The sequence below is a fragment of the Euprymna scolopes genome, chromosome 15 (genome assembly GCF_053919585.1).
Source record: "Euprymna scolopes isolate OS-2025 chromosome 15, ASM5391958v1, whole genome shotgun sequence".
NCBI classification, from domain to species: Eukaryota; Metazoa; Mollusca; class Cephalopoda; order Sepiida; family Sepiolidae; genus Euprymna; species Euprymna scolopes.
The window spans coordinates 97,313,187-97,331,723 of NC_136496.1; the positions used below are offsets into that span (position 1 = coordinate 97,313,187).

The window sequence follows — 18,537 nt, forward strand, 5'->3', positions numbered from 1 at the left end:
ACACATTAAGGTGGGAAAATGGCCAAATACATGTATTTAAACGTTTGCGGCCGTTTAGGAAATTGACCCCCCCCTCTCTAAATTCCACAATTTACACTTTTTTCTACGTTTATCTCCTCGATTATAAATTTAAATTTCAGATCAAAAAACAATTTTGAAAATAAATTTTTTTTATGACTTTGCGACAATATTTTTCGCGGTAATGGTCACAAAGTACATGTTCAATTTAGTAGAACTTTATAATTGAAAACTGATCCCGACGATATGTCAATTTTTTTCAAATTTTTAATCTGAAAGTTAAGTTTGTAATCGATGAGATTGGCGTGAAAAAACAAGTGTAAATTGTGGAATTTAAAGGAGGGGGGGGGATCAATTTCCTAAACGTCCGCCAAACATTTTTGCCTTCGAGCCAAGATCAGTGTAGTATCTGTTATGATGATGCTATACTTATGTATTTTTGGTATCGCGCTGGAATATTATTTCGAAAGCCGTTCTTAACATAGGGAGGGGATGCTACTTAGTAACTATTGGGTAAAACTATACAAACACCGTGACAGCGAATTAACCCTAACCCTAACCCTGTCACGGTGTTTGTATAATAATACCAACTATTGTGCTTCTACCGTACAATTCAATTCAAAAAAGATATTGTGAAACTTGAATTGAACCTGAAATAACTATTTAAAAATAGCGCAGTACCGAAAATACATAAGCACGAAATCCTTCATAACAATTTAGATTTTGGGGTAAAATTTTACATTAAGGCCCGTCTCACGTTTGTATATAACAATTTCTCTTGTAGATTTCGGTGTGCTAAAAACGAATCTGCAAACCGTTTCCGTCGCAAAAAAAAAAAAAAATAGTTTTAATGTACTTTTTCGAAAAGTGGGTGATCATGTTTCCATGTAAATTTAACTTAAAATGAGTACCTACTTTCTAGCCACCTGAGAGGGGGCTTTTTTTAATTGTTTTTTTTTTTTATTGGCTAAAAGGTTTTTTCGATTTTTTTTTTTCATCTTTCAATAAAGACACGGGGAAATTAAAAAAAAAAAAATCGGTAGTTTACTTTAAGGTTCGTCTCCCATTCGTATAGAAATAGTTTTTTGTAGTTTTCGGTGTGCTTCAAAAGAATATAGTAACCATTTCCGTCGGTATGGTATTAACCCCTTAACTCTGGGACTATTTTCCATTTCACAGCCCAGTCTTCGTTTACGCTACGCGCGAGCATGAAAAAGACTATTAAATGTGCACTCGCGTACCAGACTGCCTTGTCACAGTGTAGTATTGGCGAAAATTTTAAATTAGCCGAAAAACAAGTAGTTTTCTAAATATGAAGCCATGTAATTCTGTTATCATGGCTGGCAATTTTTGTACTCGCAAGCGCGTGATGGTATTAACCCCTGAACTCTGGGACTGTTTTCCATTTTAGAGCCTAGCCTTCGTTTACGCTACGTGCGAGCATAAATGAAGGCTGTTAAATGTGCACTCGCATACCAAACTGCCTTGTCACAGTGTAGTATTGGCGAAAACGTGAGACAGACCGTAAAGTAAAATACCGATTTTTGTACATCCAGAGTGCCCCTTTTTAGGGAAGTTAGGCTTTCCCCACATTAAAAACCGACCTTGTGTCTAACTCTACCCTCGAGGGGAGGCAAGTAAATAGGAATGTTTTAAATTCTAACCAGAATTTACTTTGACAAACGTTTAAAAAAAAATCTATATTTAAACAAACTGGAGATAAATTATTTTAAAGGAAATACATGTGAGAAATTAGTCAGTTTGATTTCAGGTTTACCAATTGGTGACTTATTTTCGAAAAAAAAAAAAAAAAAAAATGGTCATACAAATCTTTAAGTAAATATCGATTCTGATCAGATTTGTTTTATCAGGAAGTAAAATCCTTAACGTAAACAAGTGGCAGGATAGAAAAAAAAAAAAAAATCAGGTACTGTTTACAACTTAAATTGCTTAGCTTCTCTCCTCTACGTGAATTTTACTAATCTTTTTTTTTTTTTTTTTTTTTTTTTTTTTTTTTTTCAAATATAATGCTAAAATAAACTTTGATAAATATATATCACAAAATTAAATCCATCATAAACAAATTCGCCATTTTAATCCTTTAATAGTACGATGAATTATTTCGTGACTCTTTGAAAGGAACTTTGAAGCATTAAAACTGTCAATAGAAAGTCATTTCTGATTTAAATTCTTCCTATTTACGCAGAATAGGAGCTATGCTATTTTTAGATAAGATTTTCAAGTTATTCAACTTTTACGGTATCCTTAGTTTATAAAATTATTAGGTGAGAGTACTGATTTTTTAAAAAGCTCGTTAAGAATGGGTTTCTAAATAACATTTCAGTACAGTGTTCTGCATAACAAATCTTCATGTATTAAAAAATTGAAAATGTAGCTGATGTCTCCCTGATTCTACTTTCGTTTTTTTCTCGTTTATATGCCCCTGTTGATTCCGAATTTGTAGCAGTGGGCCGACACCAGTGGATTTTTACCAAAACGGTCATTAGCAATGTTTTTTTTTTTTTGTTTTTTTTTTAAGTTTAACCTATTTTAAACTGATATCAAAGACCATAAACGACCAAGTTCTCCGATTCTCTCTCCTGATCTTGAGCACGTTGTACAATGAGGAAAGAGGTGGCTAATTTTAATGCATCTAAAACCAAGCTTTTCTCTTTACATCAACGCTCTGATCCCCAATTGAAATGAATGGCTCGTCTTTGATACTTCATGATTTGACAAGCTTTTGGGCTTGACCTTTACTCCTGATCTGAAATGGAACACATGCATCAAATCTGTTGCCAAGGTAGCTGGAAAAATGGTGGGATCGTTCTATCGATCCAGTAGATGTCTCACTGCTGACGTAATTTTCTATGTAAGAGCCAGGTACGTCCAAGGATGGAGTATTGTTGCCACATCTGGGCAGGAGCTACTAGAAAGGACCTCTCCTACCTTGATCGTTCAAAATAGACTTCGTAGCCTAGTAGGGGATGCCCTTTTTCTCTTCCCTGTAACCTCTTTCTCACAGAGATGCTGTGAGCCTGTCTCTGCTGGCAAGTGCTCGTCTGAGTTCCAAGCTATGGTCGCACCTAGCCAAAACCACTATCAATAATTTCTCACACTTTTTATCTGTGCCTAAACGGAGATTCCAGGAACAAAGCTTAGAGCTGCACACATGTGGAATTCTCTTCTGTTTGCCTGCTTTCCAGCTGAAAACAATTTGATTGTCTTCAAGTCCAACATAAGTTCTTGATGAACCGTCCTGCTAAGTAATCCAATTTACAAAATCTCCAATACTTATGATTACTACACTATAATCCCATAACTAATGTATATCCATTAACCCTTACCCTCGAGTGGCCTCTGGGCCTTGATAAGTGGTGACTCCCTTGTAATATATATATATATATATATATATATATATAAATAAATATAAATCTGGTCTTTGTGACAGGAAGCTTAATGATTGTTGTTTTCGCCATGGTATAGAAGAAAATGGGAACCTTGCATTAAGACAATAAACACCTGCCTCTTTAAGATACTAGGCTGGAGTAAACTAGATTATTTTACTCTATTTACTCATCTGACATTGAGAAATCTGAACAATTGATCTTTGACATACCAGGTGTCTGCAGACAAGCATACTACTGCTGTCACTTCCAACATGTTCTTGAAGCCCAATAAGAGCCCTGGGTTATTGTTGCAGCTGGGAAAGAAATCTTGGCTAACAACTCATAAAAAAATGGAATATAAGATGAAATATAGAGCATTCATAAACTAGTTAAAATACAAAATAATGAGCCCGGTAGATAGAAAAGTAATTCGTGGTAAATAGTTTAAACATTGGCTAGCATTTTTGCGCCCCCCCCCCAATAAATTACAACAAAGTTTTCGGTTAGAAGTCTTCCTGTGGTTTATGTAACCTTCTGTAATATGCTGATAATGCAATTTGTAATCTGCATAAGTACAAAAATTACACTGCCCCCACCCTCAAAGAGGAGGTAATGCATGGGAGAATAGTCTTATGACAATAGAACATGCTACAATCTCTCTAGGATGATGGTATGACCACAGAAGATACTACTCTATACTCTTCTCTCAAAAAGCTGGGGGGGGGGGGATATGATAAACAAACATGCTACACATCTTCCTCCAAAGGAGATATCTAGGATGATGCCATCCTAACACATACTACACTATGCCTCCCCACCTGAATTGAACATTAAAAGATAGTATAGTTTCAGCTTAAGATGTAACAAATATCTAAGATATGTTATATAAAATTTTATATCATTAGATCAATAAAGAAAAGGAGAAAAGAATCTCTGTAGGCCATGGATTTTAAAGCTAGATGTTTCTCACCAGAAGGAGATAAGCTAGTATTATATAAAAACACTGATTTAAGAACATTTAGTTTTGAAATGCAATAAATATTTAAATATGCATCAGTTGGAAAAACAAATAAGAATGGGGACTAATAAAAAGGAATAATAAAAAAAAAAAAGTAGCGGGGGGGGGAGGTAAAGACAAAAAAATGAAAATATGTTTAAGTAGTGAGATGAATTTAAAAAAATCCCAACTTTATTGGATTTTCCAAGTAAGATCTGTGAAATAGAATTTTGCAAATTAAATAGTCCAATGTGTAATGAGCCGATGGTAAGAATCCAATGTAAAAATCCCAAACTGAAATATCCTTAGAATTCTGTATGTTGACAATTGACCTGCTAAATTTGGATATGCAGGCAAGTCGGAATATCAGTGTGTACAAGCATACAAAATGATACATACACAGCAAAAACCTGAATATATTCGATTCAGCAAAAAAAAAAAAAAATTACTGAGACCTTAAATTTTTTTTTTTTTTTTTATGAATTGAAATATGGAATTAATATAAAAATAAATGTCCAAGAAGGCAAAGAGACATCCGGTACAAAGAAATATAGATAATAAAATGCTACAAAATATGAAGGCATACAAAAATAAAGAGAAAAGTGTAAGAAAGAGAGGGGGGAGAATAATTTTATAGAAAGTTAAGATTTAAATTTAGACAGGTTGAAGATAGAGAAATAGTAAGATAGTATAAAGTTGGTTAGTGAAAATTTGAAAAGGGCATGGAGATGTGTCATGAGAAAAGTGTTAACTGATATGTAGACAGTCAAATATATATATATATATATATATATTTACAAAGGAATCACCACTTATCAAGGCATGGAGGCCACTCGAGGATAAGGGTTAATGGGTATACATAAGTAGTGGAAATTTTGTAAATTAGATTACTTAAGGGGATGGTTCATCAAGAACTTGTTTACATTGGACTTGAAGACAAATTGTAGTCAGCTGGAAAGCAGGCAAATGGAAGAGAGGCGTGCAGTTCTAAGAAAGAAGCTTTGTTCATGGAATCTACGTTTAGGTTTAGGTACAGATAAAGAGTGAAATTATTGATAGTGGTTTTGGCTAGATGATTGTCTTTCGTGAAAATAATGATAAAGCAGAGACAGGCTCGCAACGTCTCTTCGGTAAGAAAGAGGTTGCAATGGATTTGATGTACGTGTTCCATTTCAGATCATGAGTAAAGGTCAATTCCAGAAGCTTGGAAATTATAAAATTTCCTCTGACTAGCAAATACATGCTTCCTCTGGTTGCATATTTTTACTAGGCTAGGAGGATTATATAATTGTAAAAGACTTGCATGTAATACATAGTTAAACAAAACAAATTGCTTGGACTAATAAAATAATTTCCAATGCTATTGATAATGTTTGACGATTCATTTTTATCATCACTCCTGTTTTGAAATGCATAAATCTGTCACATTTTTATAAAAATGTTTTAAGCTCTATTTATAGAAAAATCTAAATGAATCAGTGGGTAGAACCTTGGATTGAAGACCTTAAGGTTTTGGTTTAGTCATGGCATCTACTTTATGGGAAATTTATTTACTATCAATGCAATATTCTCAGTTTCTAAAAGTATTTAAGATCTCTATTTTGAAATGAGACAAATTTTGCAATATATTATATGTAAAAATAAATTGTGACTAGATGGAAAAAAATCTGTATGCAAGATAAATGATTATTTTCAGAACTTTAAAATACTGTTTATCTGAACATGACATGCCAGAAAGTTTTATCTGTTCGTTTGGGTAAGCTGAACATGATTCTATTTGCTTTTAATAGTATTGATCTAAAGACATATATATATATATATATATATATATTAGTGGTCGCTAGAAAAGCAGGAAATTTGAAGGTCAGCTTAGATTATGAATAAACTGTGTGATTGTTATTTTTTGATTCGTTCTTTTGTTGGTTTTCTAGGTTAAGATGCTGCAGTGAAGTGCCTGGACGACATTTTGAGTGTCTGAGTATAATATAACATTTGTCTTTAAAAAACTTTGTAAAAGTTATTTGTAAAAATAAATTGTTGTTTGACAAATTTCCCGCTTTTCTAGCAGCCACCATATATATATATATATATATATATACATACACACACACACACACACATACTAGCAGGGAGACTCGACATTGCCCATGATTGAGTGTTTCACACTTCCATGTTTTTGTCATCGAAATTGGTGAAATCGCCCACTTTTCAATCAAATCGATTGCCTGCTTTAGTTTGGGGACCCATCACTGCACTGGGAAGAAACTTCACATATCTCCCTGCAGTGATTTATTTCACAATACATTGTAGTCTACATTGCACTGTAGAGAACCTACTGTACATTTTATAAATTTTTTTATATATAATGGCTTGAATTAAAGTTTAAAATGCAAATGTCAAGTATCATGGTTCAATTGTGCTCCAAACATGAACATTCATTTTGAGCACACCCCTGTCATATCAAAGTACCTACTGCTGATTTTATGTTGAACCTTTTAGCTTGTGTGGTGATAAAACTTCTCAAATGTACTTGTGATGTTAGGCTGCATAAGGAGTTAACTTTGGTCAAAATTGCCTATTCCTTTTCATTGGATTATTTCAGTTATTAATTATCAATACTTATCAAAGACATTTCAATACAAAACCCATGTATGAACACTGCCAGGCACATTTCATAAAAATCAGCCATACTGTTTTTGAGTCCATAGGGAACACTTACAATTGTGTGTGTGTATGTATGTGTGTGTGTATGTATGTATGTATGTATATATATATATATATATATATATATATATATATATATATATATATATAATTTTGTGACCTAATCTTTAAATTTGATTATGTATTTAAATACTTAATGTTAGACTGACGGAATATATCGTTTTTTGTTTTTTTTGTTATATTTTGTTGCCGAGGTAAAATAAAACATGATTCCCACAAGATAGGCTAATACAGTAGTTGTTTTAAACTGAACGAAAGTCTACTAATGTACCCTTCCCTTTAAAACTTGCAGAGACTTTACCGGCTAGAGATTTCAAGTCTATTTTTAAACCGGATTGTGAAGCAGAGAGGAAGAGGGGGGTACTGGAAGTGGTATCGCTTCCCCTTTCTCTTTTTAACTGGACACTAGGGAAGTTGTTCTTTTTGGTTTGGATCGCTGACCTGTTAAGAGGTCTCTCTCCTCGTTGGAGGAGGGGGCTTCTTCCCCTCACTCGAAAAGGAGATACGGATACACGAGACATGGATGACGCGACCTTCTCCAGTCATGCGAGAGAATGTGATGAATTTACTTTCTCATAAAAGAGACAATGATTTTTTCCCCATCATGCGAAGGAGATATGGATGTACCGAACGTGGACGATGTGATATCTTATCCCTAACGAAAGAGACAGATATACAAAGCGCGAGCAAGAATGGAGAACACGTGAATTTGCTATTCAAACTTTTTCCCACCGAAGGAAATATCTTGGATTACCTGCGCCGTTGTCGAGTTGAGAAACACACCAGCAAAAGAAACAAAAAAAAAAAGGGGGAAACAACAGACCTGTAAGTGCAAAGACTTTGATCCACCCCAAAAAAGGACTTTCGCTCATTTTAATACTTCAGATTCCATAACTCTGAATACATTTCTATTTCTTTTGTTAAACTCTTCCTTTTTTTATCTTAAATAAATCCATTTTTTGTATGATTTGGGAAAGCGTCTGTTATCTCGTTATTTCGTCGCATTTTCATTGTGTTCGCCCTTGTGTCTCTATCAACTTTTTTATTTTTTTCGCTGTGTCACATATGCGATAAAGAGAAAAATAGTTGGGTTTTTGCTTTCCCGTAAATTCCCTTATGCCCCTGCTCCCTTTTGACAATGTGTTACAAAGGTAAACGATATTTGTTTTATCAAGTTTCGATTCATACCGCTACATCTATTTGTTTCTTAAATCCCCCCATTTTTTGTCACATATGTAACTAATATATAGTGCCACTCCCTCGGTTATTGAATGTCCATATTCCCGAAGATGACTTCAGTTCGGCCGGCAACTTGCAGACATGACACTGAAGACTCATGGGTTTGGATGAAACCAACAGCAACAAAACCCGTATCATGCGCTTTCATGTGATTAATGAGACCTGCCTTGAACAACAGAGCCTGGTCATACCTCACAGATCCAAAGATCTCCATGATTGGGTGGCAAGGTTAGGCATGTCTATCTTGGCTGCTTCAAATTGTTCTGCGCCCCTGTATATCGGTTCCCTCCACTGCTTGTAATCATATGCTAGGGACTCCCAACGGTCAACAGGAATATGAAAGCTCACCAGACTCTCCTTGATGCTATCACAAAATGTTTTGGGGGGCATATATATACAGGGTGTCCGTAAAGTTACTATACAGTCTTAACTTTGGAAGAGCGCAAATTTATTTTGAAGCGATATTGGAAAACGCACAGGATGTAATTCATGACTGTATAGTAACTTTACGGACACTCTGTGTGTGTGTGTGTGTGTGTGTGTGTGTGTATATATATATATATATATATATATATGATACTATTTGTTGGACTTCCATGATTTAAAATGAAAAAAATCACATTGTAACATTTTTCTATTTTCAGATCACTGTGAGGATTAACAATGGAACATGTGGAACTGTACGAGTTGTGTTTGGTGCTTTTCCTTGGAATCCTATGTACTGTTGACGCTGAAACTTCAAACTGTTTAATTCGGCATGAATTTATAAAATGTTGGGACATTAAAACTAGTGACTATCCACTTCAACTACCCCCGTCAAATGGCACTTTTACTTTGATTTTAATTAATACAGCTAATTTGCCAGATTTTATAGTTAGAGATTTTCAAATCGAAAAATTGGAGATTCGTGACAGCAATATAATTAGCATTAATGAAAATGCATTTTCTGGCCATGAAGAGACACTAAAAAGCCTTCATATTTCCACAATGGCGAAGCAGATTCCAGCCCCAACACGGCCATTAGAAAACTTGCACAATCTTGAGGAGCTAAAAATAACTGGTTTTGTACTAAATAGAACTTTTAATCACATGAATTTTACAAACTTGAGTCGACTACGATTCCTCCACCTAGAGTCTAATAACCTGGAGCATTTTAAAAACAATGTGTTTGAGGGTTTATCTGCACTGACAAATCTTACGATAAAAAACAATCTATTTATGTACATTCCTTTACCGTCCTTATTTAAAGATATCCCAAATCTTGCTTATTTGGACATGAGTGATAATAACATTGAGAAAATCACTGGATACAACCTTAAGATGAGCCAGAAACTGGAATATTTAATTCTAGTAAGTAACAGTCTTGCCGAAATTGAAAAAGATGCATTCAAAGGCCTGGAAAACAGTCTGAAGATGTTGAATTTGAAGTTGAACATATTGAAGCACACACAGTTAATGAATATCACAGATGCACGTTCATTAAACATGCTAGATTTACAGTCAAACAGAATTCAGGTCCTACCCAATGGCCTCTTCAAGGTATTCAACTCCCTGCAGGTACTCAATCTCAAAGATAATAAGCTCTCTAATATAAACAAGGGCGATCTTTTGGGTCTGAGCAGTTTAAAAATCTTACAGCTTGACTTCAACAATTTAACTGTGGAAACTGGTACGCTCTTAGATACTCCTCAACTGCAGGAAATCTCTTTTAAGAAACAGAAAAAAAGGTTTTTGGATATAGAATGGGTCCAAGATGTTAGCACTTCTCTGCTGAAACTCTATCTTAATGACAATTCTTTTAATGAAACTTCGTTATGGGTAGCAATTCAATCATTAGTAAATCTCAAATACTTGAGTCTTTCTGGGTGTAATCTGGGATCTCTTCCTGATTTTGCATTTGAACAAAACAGACAGCTGCAGACATTGAAGCTTGCCAAAAATGGGTTGCAAGTCTTAAAGCAAGAAACCTTTCAAGGACTTCAAGAAAGCCTCATGTCTATTGATCTCTCTTCGAACAATTTGCAGACAATTGATGAGTGCGTTTTCCAGCAGTTCAACTTCAGTTTACAACAGGATACGTTCCCTATAAATCTATATCAAAATAATTTAGTGTGTAATTGTTCATTTCTCTGGCTTACAGAATGGATCCAAGTCTACTTGGTGCAAAATACAAATCCATTTAAACCGGTCACATACTGGAAGTGTTCAGGATCTACCGAACTTATTTATCAGACAAATATCACATGTGACACTAACAGTACGAACCAGACTTGCCAAGACTTTAGTGATAGATACACAACCGTGGCACCTACAATCACAACTACTTTTGCAGAAACACCCATAAGCTATACTTCCTTGACTTCAAGAAAAACTACAAAAAACACTATTCTAAAGTCCACATTGAATACAGCAGCAACATTATCAATGACGACATTACCCTCAACAACAACGACGACGACAACATTACCCTCAACGACGACGTTACCCTCAACAACAACGACGACGACATTACCCTCAACAACAACGTTACCCTCAACAACACAAACTCCCAAAAATCCAACTTTGTTTCTTCACTTGGAAAAAGTGTCTCCTTCATCTGTCAGAATTACTTGGAATATATCAAGTTGGCAACATGTGAAAAGCCTTGTCCTATTAATCCATAAAGCTGTTGAGAATTTTGGCAAGGTAAAAGACACCATTTTCCTTTCTGAAGAAGATCCAACAATCAAAATATTAGCAAATCTGAAAGAAGGAACCATCTTGAATGTGTGTATACAACTTGAAGTCGACTTCCCTTCAAAGCTCATTGACAACTGTAAGATCATTCGCCTGCTAAAATCCTCCCAAGAGAAGGTTACTAAAAATAATGGAATATCTATTGGCATCGGTGTCGGTGTGGCGGTTCTCGTCATACTGATTTTAAGTATTATTGGCATGATTTGCTATAGCCGTAACAAATCTAAAAGTTCGTCCCAGAAGTACAAATCTGAACCCAATCTGACTCGACCAAAACTAACACAAAAATCTAAGCGATATGGAAAGCAAAAGAACTCTAACACCGATCCACAGGTGAGTGTAATCTCTGTAGAACCATTCCAACCACTACCTCGGATTTCTGCAGGGAGCTATCAACATTTGGTTGATCCAAATCTTACGAATAGTTCTATACAGCAGCCTCAATCTCCTCAATCTTCCTCCTATGACAATGGGGCCTTCAGTGAGAGCACTCTGTCTGTGCCAGCACAGATAGAAAGAAATAATAATCGAAGGAAATCTAATGCAAAGAGACCATTACCAAGTATTCCCAGAGACCAGAATTTGAGACCTTTTCAAACGGAAGAACCAATATATGTCAATGTACAGCCACATTATGTTGAAATACAAAACACAGAAACTCAGATCTAACTTATTTATTCACTTATTTAAAAAATATATATATATATATTGTAGAAGGCAATTAATAACAATAACTATTATTCAAAACTGGAGATTTACATTAGATAGAAATTGATATTGTAAAAAGATTAAATACTTAATATAAAACTCATATTTATACATTAAAAAAAAAAATTATACCATAGTTGCCTATGATAATCATTTCACATATACTATTGAGAAAATCTAAGAATTATATTGAAATGGCTGCTAGATTTTATAGATCAGTTTCATCTGAATTTCCATACAAATTAATCAGCCATTATTAATTTTTTTTTTTTTTTTTTGTAGTCACTTGGACTTAAGGTTAGCGGTATAGCATAATTATATTCATACACTGGTTCTTGTCAGATCACTAAAGTTAAGCAATGTTGAGTTTGGTCGGTACCAAATGGGTTACCATTTGAGAATACTAGGCGCTGTATGTAGGAGGATGTCAACACCTCCTTGCAAGAACTGCAAAAACTTAATGCCATCATTATACATGTGACTGGGAATCACTTATGAATTTCATATGAAATTTCCTCCTTCGAGGGAAGCTGGTTCAAGCCACCTAGAGTTAGTTCCACTTTGATACAGTTGATTAGTCAGTATGGGGAAAGGTATGTTTTTGTTTTGTAAGAAAGAAAATCAGCGTTGATCAAAAACTGAAATTAATATTAGAAAATAAATAAAAATATCAACATATCAATGCAGAATATTAAATAAATTGTTTCTTTATGAGACCATTAGAGGAATTTTTGAGGTAGTTCCACGGGCAACAAATGCGGTCGATTAGTTTTCCCTGACACTGCTTGGAAAATTGGACCAAACTAGGAGATAAAATTTGGGACCTCATTAACCATGTCAATATAATCAAATCAACAACAAAAAATTCATCTTGAAAAGACTTTACTGCATTTATTTCTGCTGATCATCAAATACTAATTTCACTCTTTTCAAATACTGATCAGCATTGTCACATGAGTTTCTTGGATTTTTATATATGGCATAATCACATTCACAAATCAGTTCTCATTAGATCACCAAGTTGAGCAATGCTGAGCCTGGCTAGTACCAGATGGGTGACCATTTGGAAATACTAGGTTCTGTATGCAGGATGGTGTTGTCACCTCCCTGCAAGACTTGCTAATGGGAATATACAAGTGACCGGGGGGGATTGCTTGTGAATTTGATATCCCCTAGAAACTTCCTCCTTTGGAGGAAATCTATTCAACCCACCTAGAGTGAATGTTGCTGTTTTTTGTTTTAACATTCAGTAATTGATTCCAAAGGAAGTTTCATTTAATTTATACAATCACAATTCTGAAGATTTACAAAAATCTGGAGCTTGGAAAACAATTCTGTTTACATTTAGTATAGTTTCACATAATTATAACTGATAGTTAAATAGAATAATATTAGAATTATCCCCCAAACTTTCAGCTTATGGTGTGAAAAATTAATTTTTATATCACAATAGATAAAAATATACGCTTCACATTCCAATTTTTAAATTTTTAAAAATATTTTTACAACTACAAAAAACCTATGCATTTACGATTTTTAAAGTTATACAATATTTTTTATATACCATTGAGAAACTTTTACTACAATGAAAAAGTTGACAGATGAATAAAGTTCTGATTTGAGATTTGCCCTCAGTAGTCTAAAAACATTACTTTAATATTTTTTTTTTCCACATCAAATCAACTGTTCACTGTCCAAGTTTATCCATCAAAAATTGTTTTATGTATTTTATGTATTTGTTTTATTGGTGTTTTACAATGTTAAATGTTATATTTTTGTAAATGTTTTATTTTATCAAATGATGAGAAAAATCATGTTGACAGTTTGAAAACCGTTTTCCACCCAAAAAAATTATCTAGTTGGAGAAAATTGATTCTCCCTCCAAAACCTGTTCATATTTTTTTCACACTATCAAATAAAAACCATGACATAAAATTTTTATATAAAATATCAAAGAAAGTATCTTATTCAGATATTTATAACAGGACTAGTTCTTAAAAAAAAAAAAAAAAAATGGGAATGACACTTATACTAACAATTTATAATGCCTAAAAATTATGGTTCTTTCAGGGACACATTAGAAAATTAATTTCTTTGATTTAGTAACAGAAATAAATAATACTTGACATTCATTTTTAAACTTCAATTAAAATCAAACTACTTTCTAATCTATGATTTAATGGTTCAAAAATCACTTCTGGATTTCAAACGGTCACTCTGTAAAGAGGTACTGTACATTTTTAATCTATAAAAACAGAATAAGAAAATTAGAAAGTAATTTCTAATTGTGAATCAATTCAAGTATTATAGTTAATTTGTATTTGTAAACTAAAGGGAAAACTAAACTTTTCGATGCGTCTCTGTCATCAATGAACTCAAGTGACTACTTATAAGTTTTCAATTTTGTCTACAACAGAAGGTGGACTGAGTTTTTTTTATCAATCTATTTATAGTTTTAATTTTTATTCCAGCAAAAGTCTGGCAGCAAATTTTCTGATTTTCCTTCACAATTATGTACACCATCTTATGTAAACAAGATAATAGACTAAAAAAAACTTATGGAGCAGGTCTATTTGAAAGTTATAAATTGAGTTCATTTAAAGTCATGATTATAGGTTTTTGCAAGATAATGTTTAAAATCTCAGACATGAATTGATATTGGCGTAAAGTATTATATATTATCATAAAACAAAAATCTGCTTTATTCATGTGTCCATAAGAGGAATATCTTTACACATATATATGCACCAGTTTATAATAAATGTAGACTTTTTTTTTTTCATTGGTTTAAAAATATATATATGACAAAGATTTTAAACTCTTATGTTTTCACCTCCCAGAATTTTATTTAATCATAAATATTTTTTTTTTCAAAACCTCAACGTAGTTTCCAATAGAAAAAAATAAAATAAAAACAGGTGTTTAAATGGCTTCTTTTTTTTTTTTTTAATAATGACATGTGTTGAAAGAATTTAATCATTCATGTAAATTTTCATTTTTATAAAATGACTATTGTGAAAGATCTTATATTTTTAATAAACTTATAGGAAACGTTTATATGCGTTATTTTTACTTTATATCCATGAATTCATATCTATTTTTGTCTTTCCTTTTCTCTGAAAGTACTGGGCTGATTTGGCTGAAATTTTATATGGACCTCTTATAAGGTGCGGTGAATTAAATTTTATGGTAACCATTCAATGCAGTTAGGATTAGTATTTAATGCAAAATTGAGCACAAATTTAACCATGTAACCATCAATTTGGCATAAAGCACTCATTTTAAGTCAACAATATTGGCTTCCTGAGACGAAATGCACCCAACATTGATGCTTTTTGTTTTTCTACTTTTGCAAAACTTCAATATGTTCTCCAAAAACAACCCACCTTCCCCCTTTTTCTTCCAATTTCCCCTTTCTACCCTGCTCCACTTCCTGATGGTTTCCTAACTTAAAATATACCAAACATTATTACTGTAATCCTTTTCTCTCTTCCATTGCAAAAAAAAAATCCATGTTCTGCAGGGCAGGAAACAAAAACGATAAAATCCACTATAAAACCAAAACCAAACACTACAAACTAGCTACTGAAGATACAAAAAGCTTGAATAAAAACCTTCTACAAAATAATTGGATGCAACATTAATATTATTTCCAAAATAACTGGATTCGGCATTAAATAACCCAAAAAGGGTTGATATGCCAGAAAACAAAACAACCAATTTAAGTCAACAGGCTATAACTTTTGCCAGTTTTTAACCAGTTGTCTTCTATATTATACCTATCTGCCTGTTTGTCCGTCCATTTCACTTTTTAGCAAGCTAAAGTTACTTATTACTTTTTAATGTCAGGGTTAATACTATTAAAAAACTCTTGTAAAAGTAATTGTTAACTAAATCTACTTCAAAACAAATATCACTTTTTGAAATGTACTAGCAGGCTGCCCAGTCATAAAATATGCTTAAATATATTTTAATTTATGCAAATTTCGTATTATAGAGAAAATTCTTTATTGATTATCATATATTAATGATTTCAAGTTAAAAAAAAAAAAAAAAAAAAAAAACTTTGATGCCATCAGCTGGAATCCAAACATTCAGCATTCCAGTCTTAATCATTACTTAATGCTTCAACCTTCATTGTTACCATCTGACCTATCGCCAGATGGATTAAAAAGGGTAAAAAATTAAATGATTTCAAGCTAAAACTGTATATGTATGAATGCTCAGAATAGTTTTACTCTGGCCAAGGTCAACTGCTTTTGTTAATTTTGAACGCTTAGCTATTTTCAAACTAAAAACCAAATCAAATGTGTTCGAGATCAAAATACCTTATATGTTGAGTTTTAAGTCTGTAGATTAAATATTCAGTGAGGAGTTTGGTAGACGTTTTGCACATACACACAGGGTCACACATATATATTAGCGGGGAGACATGACATTGCCTGGTATTGAATAATGAATGTTTTACGCTCCTATATTTTTATTGTCATTGAAATAAAATCGATTGATTACCTACTCTAGTTGGGGAACCATCACAGTGCACCAGGAGGAAACTTCATATGTCCCCCTCCTCCCACTGACAGTCTACAATACTTTGTAGTGTGACTATCACTGAGATTCAACCTCAAGGGCCAAGTGAGGTAGGACTGGTGTCTAACTAATTAATGGAAGTATTACAATATTTCTATTCATCGACTTGAGTATGTATAATTCATATATGGCTGAGCATTAGATTGAATGAAAAGACAAATGAAGAAAACCATGTTAGTTTTGACTGAGTCTGATTCCCAATTGATGAGAATTACTAATTTTGCTGTGGTTCTCAAAGTGATAAAAATGTATCGGCAAAGTCAAAACAGGTGATCCTTGGGCCATCAACAAGTTGTGAGACTCACAGGTGCCCTTGAGGCTTTGTTGATATGCAACAAGTTTAGCATGGACAGTTGACCAATTGTCTTGTAATGGAGGATTGTGACAAGCTTTGATTGATTGACAAGGAAGATCATGTCTTGCCAACCTAACCCTCCCCTGGATATAAATGTTTTAGTTGTTCAAGAGTGGCCCAAGGTTCTCTGGTGTAAAGCAGATCAGTTCTAAGGCTGGACAGTCAAGGAAATCTTCAAGATTGAAGATTCGCAAAACATCCTGGGAATTAGCAAATCAGATGCCCCAAAATCAGCCTTTACTCAAAAACTCATAACCTGGACAGATATTACTAAATAAATTGGGAAAACTTATTTAATTCGACTCTATCACAGAAAAGCTTAGTGTATTTTGTGAAGGGTCGGTCCCAGGAACCTGTTTTGTTATAAATTGTGCCAATCCCAGGATTTGACTCTGACCGGTGCACCTACTGGATTATAGTAGTCTACATCACACTGTAGAGAACATACGGTTGATTTTATGAAACTATTTTTATATATAACTAGCAGGGTTGCCTGTGTGTGTGTCGGGGGGGGGGGTAACTCAAAATAATAATAAAAGGGAAAATAAAGAATAAGCGAATGGGGTGGATAGCATAAATAACGCTGTTAGATGTTAAAACTTAAAAAAAAAAAAAAAAAAAATCGGAAAAATAAACAAACAAAAAAACTGAATGTGATGGAAAAATTTTTAAAAAAAAGGGGCGGGGGGAAATAAAGAATAAGCGAATGAAAAAAAAATGACCCTGTTAAAATAATAAAACTTTAAAAATTGAAAAAAAAATGTCCGATATGTTGACGCGAACGTGCAACCTTAAGATAATGACGCTGTCATGTTAACCATTGCTCTACAATGGCGTCAGCAAAGTAACGAAATTCAAGAAAGAACGTTTTTCGTGCATGCATGTTTGGCTAAATTTTCATGAAGGGACGATTTTTTTTTGTTACCCTCCATCATTGCAAATGTCTATTTCTGTAGGAAATGATGGACCGTTTTTTCCTAATTCTCACATATTCGACTGAGACATCACCCTTTCAGACGGTACTGGTTTCGACCTGGTCCGATGCCGCTGAGAAAAGTTTTAGGCAGATATACAAACTTACATACATACATTCAGACAGGTGAGATTTATATGATAGATGGCTTAAAGTTTAAAATGCAGACGTCAAGTATTGTGCTCTAAACAGAAACATTCAAACACACCCCTGTCAAATCAAAGTACTTACTATTGATTTTATATGCCAGGCCTTTCTGCTTGTGTGGTAATAAAACTTCTCAAATACATTTGTGATATTAGGCTATATAAGTTATATTTGTTCAAAATGGCTTGTTCCTTCTTTCATTGGACTTTTTTGGTGATCAAAAACATTCTGACACAAAATCTAAGAACACTGCCAGATACATAAAGTATATTTGTGTGAAATTTCATAAAAATTGGCCCAGTAGTTTATAGGGAACAAACTCACATACACACACATAAATTTCCTTTTATATAATAGAGATTTAAAATTGTTTTAGTCAACAGGATGACAATTTGATTTTGGAGAAATTTATTTGAAAAAGGTGTAAAGTCAGAATTGTCTTAGTGATATCAGATTCTTTGCTAATTGGATGAGGTTTTGGAACATTCACATTCTATGAATGTCTGGAACAAAAAACACCCATATCATTTTACCACATTTTAACAGAACAGATACTACACTTTTTTGTAGTCCAGAGGCCAAGAAAATGTATTCAAGTTTTCACATTCAACACAATGGCAACATCAAATGAAATTATTTATTTTATTTATTTATTTATTTT

The 18,537-nt window shown here is 33.4% G+C and overlaps 2 protein-coding genes across 4 annotated transcripts in view; one reads left to right on the forward strand and one right to left on the reverse strand.

The window, feature by feature from the left end:
• The window catches only part of LOC145294018 (uncharacterized), a 53,255-nt gene extending 41,333 nt beyond the window's left edge, over positions 1–11,922 (forward strand). For all 3 annotated transcript variants that reach the window (XM_080140980.1, XM_080140981.1, XM_080140979.1), the window contains exon 2: positions 9,012–11,922. In XM_080140980.1, the coding sequence (XP_079997106.1) occupies positions 9,031–11,772 (2,742 nt within the window). In that variant the 5' untranslated portion in view covers positions 9,012–9,030 and the 3' untranslated portion in view covers positions 11,773–11,922. The remainder of the gene's footprint in view (positions 1–9,011) is intronic.
• Positions 1–18,537, reverse strand: part of LOC145294017 (autophagy-related protein 2 homolog B-like) — a 252,530-nt gene that overhangs the window by 137,133 nt on the left and 96,860 nt on the right. The gene's annotated exons all lie outside the window — the stretch shown is intronic.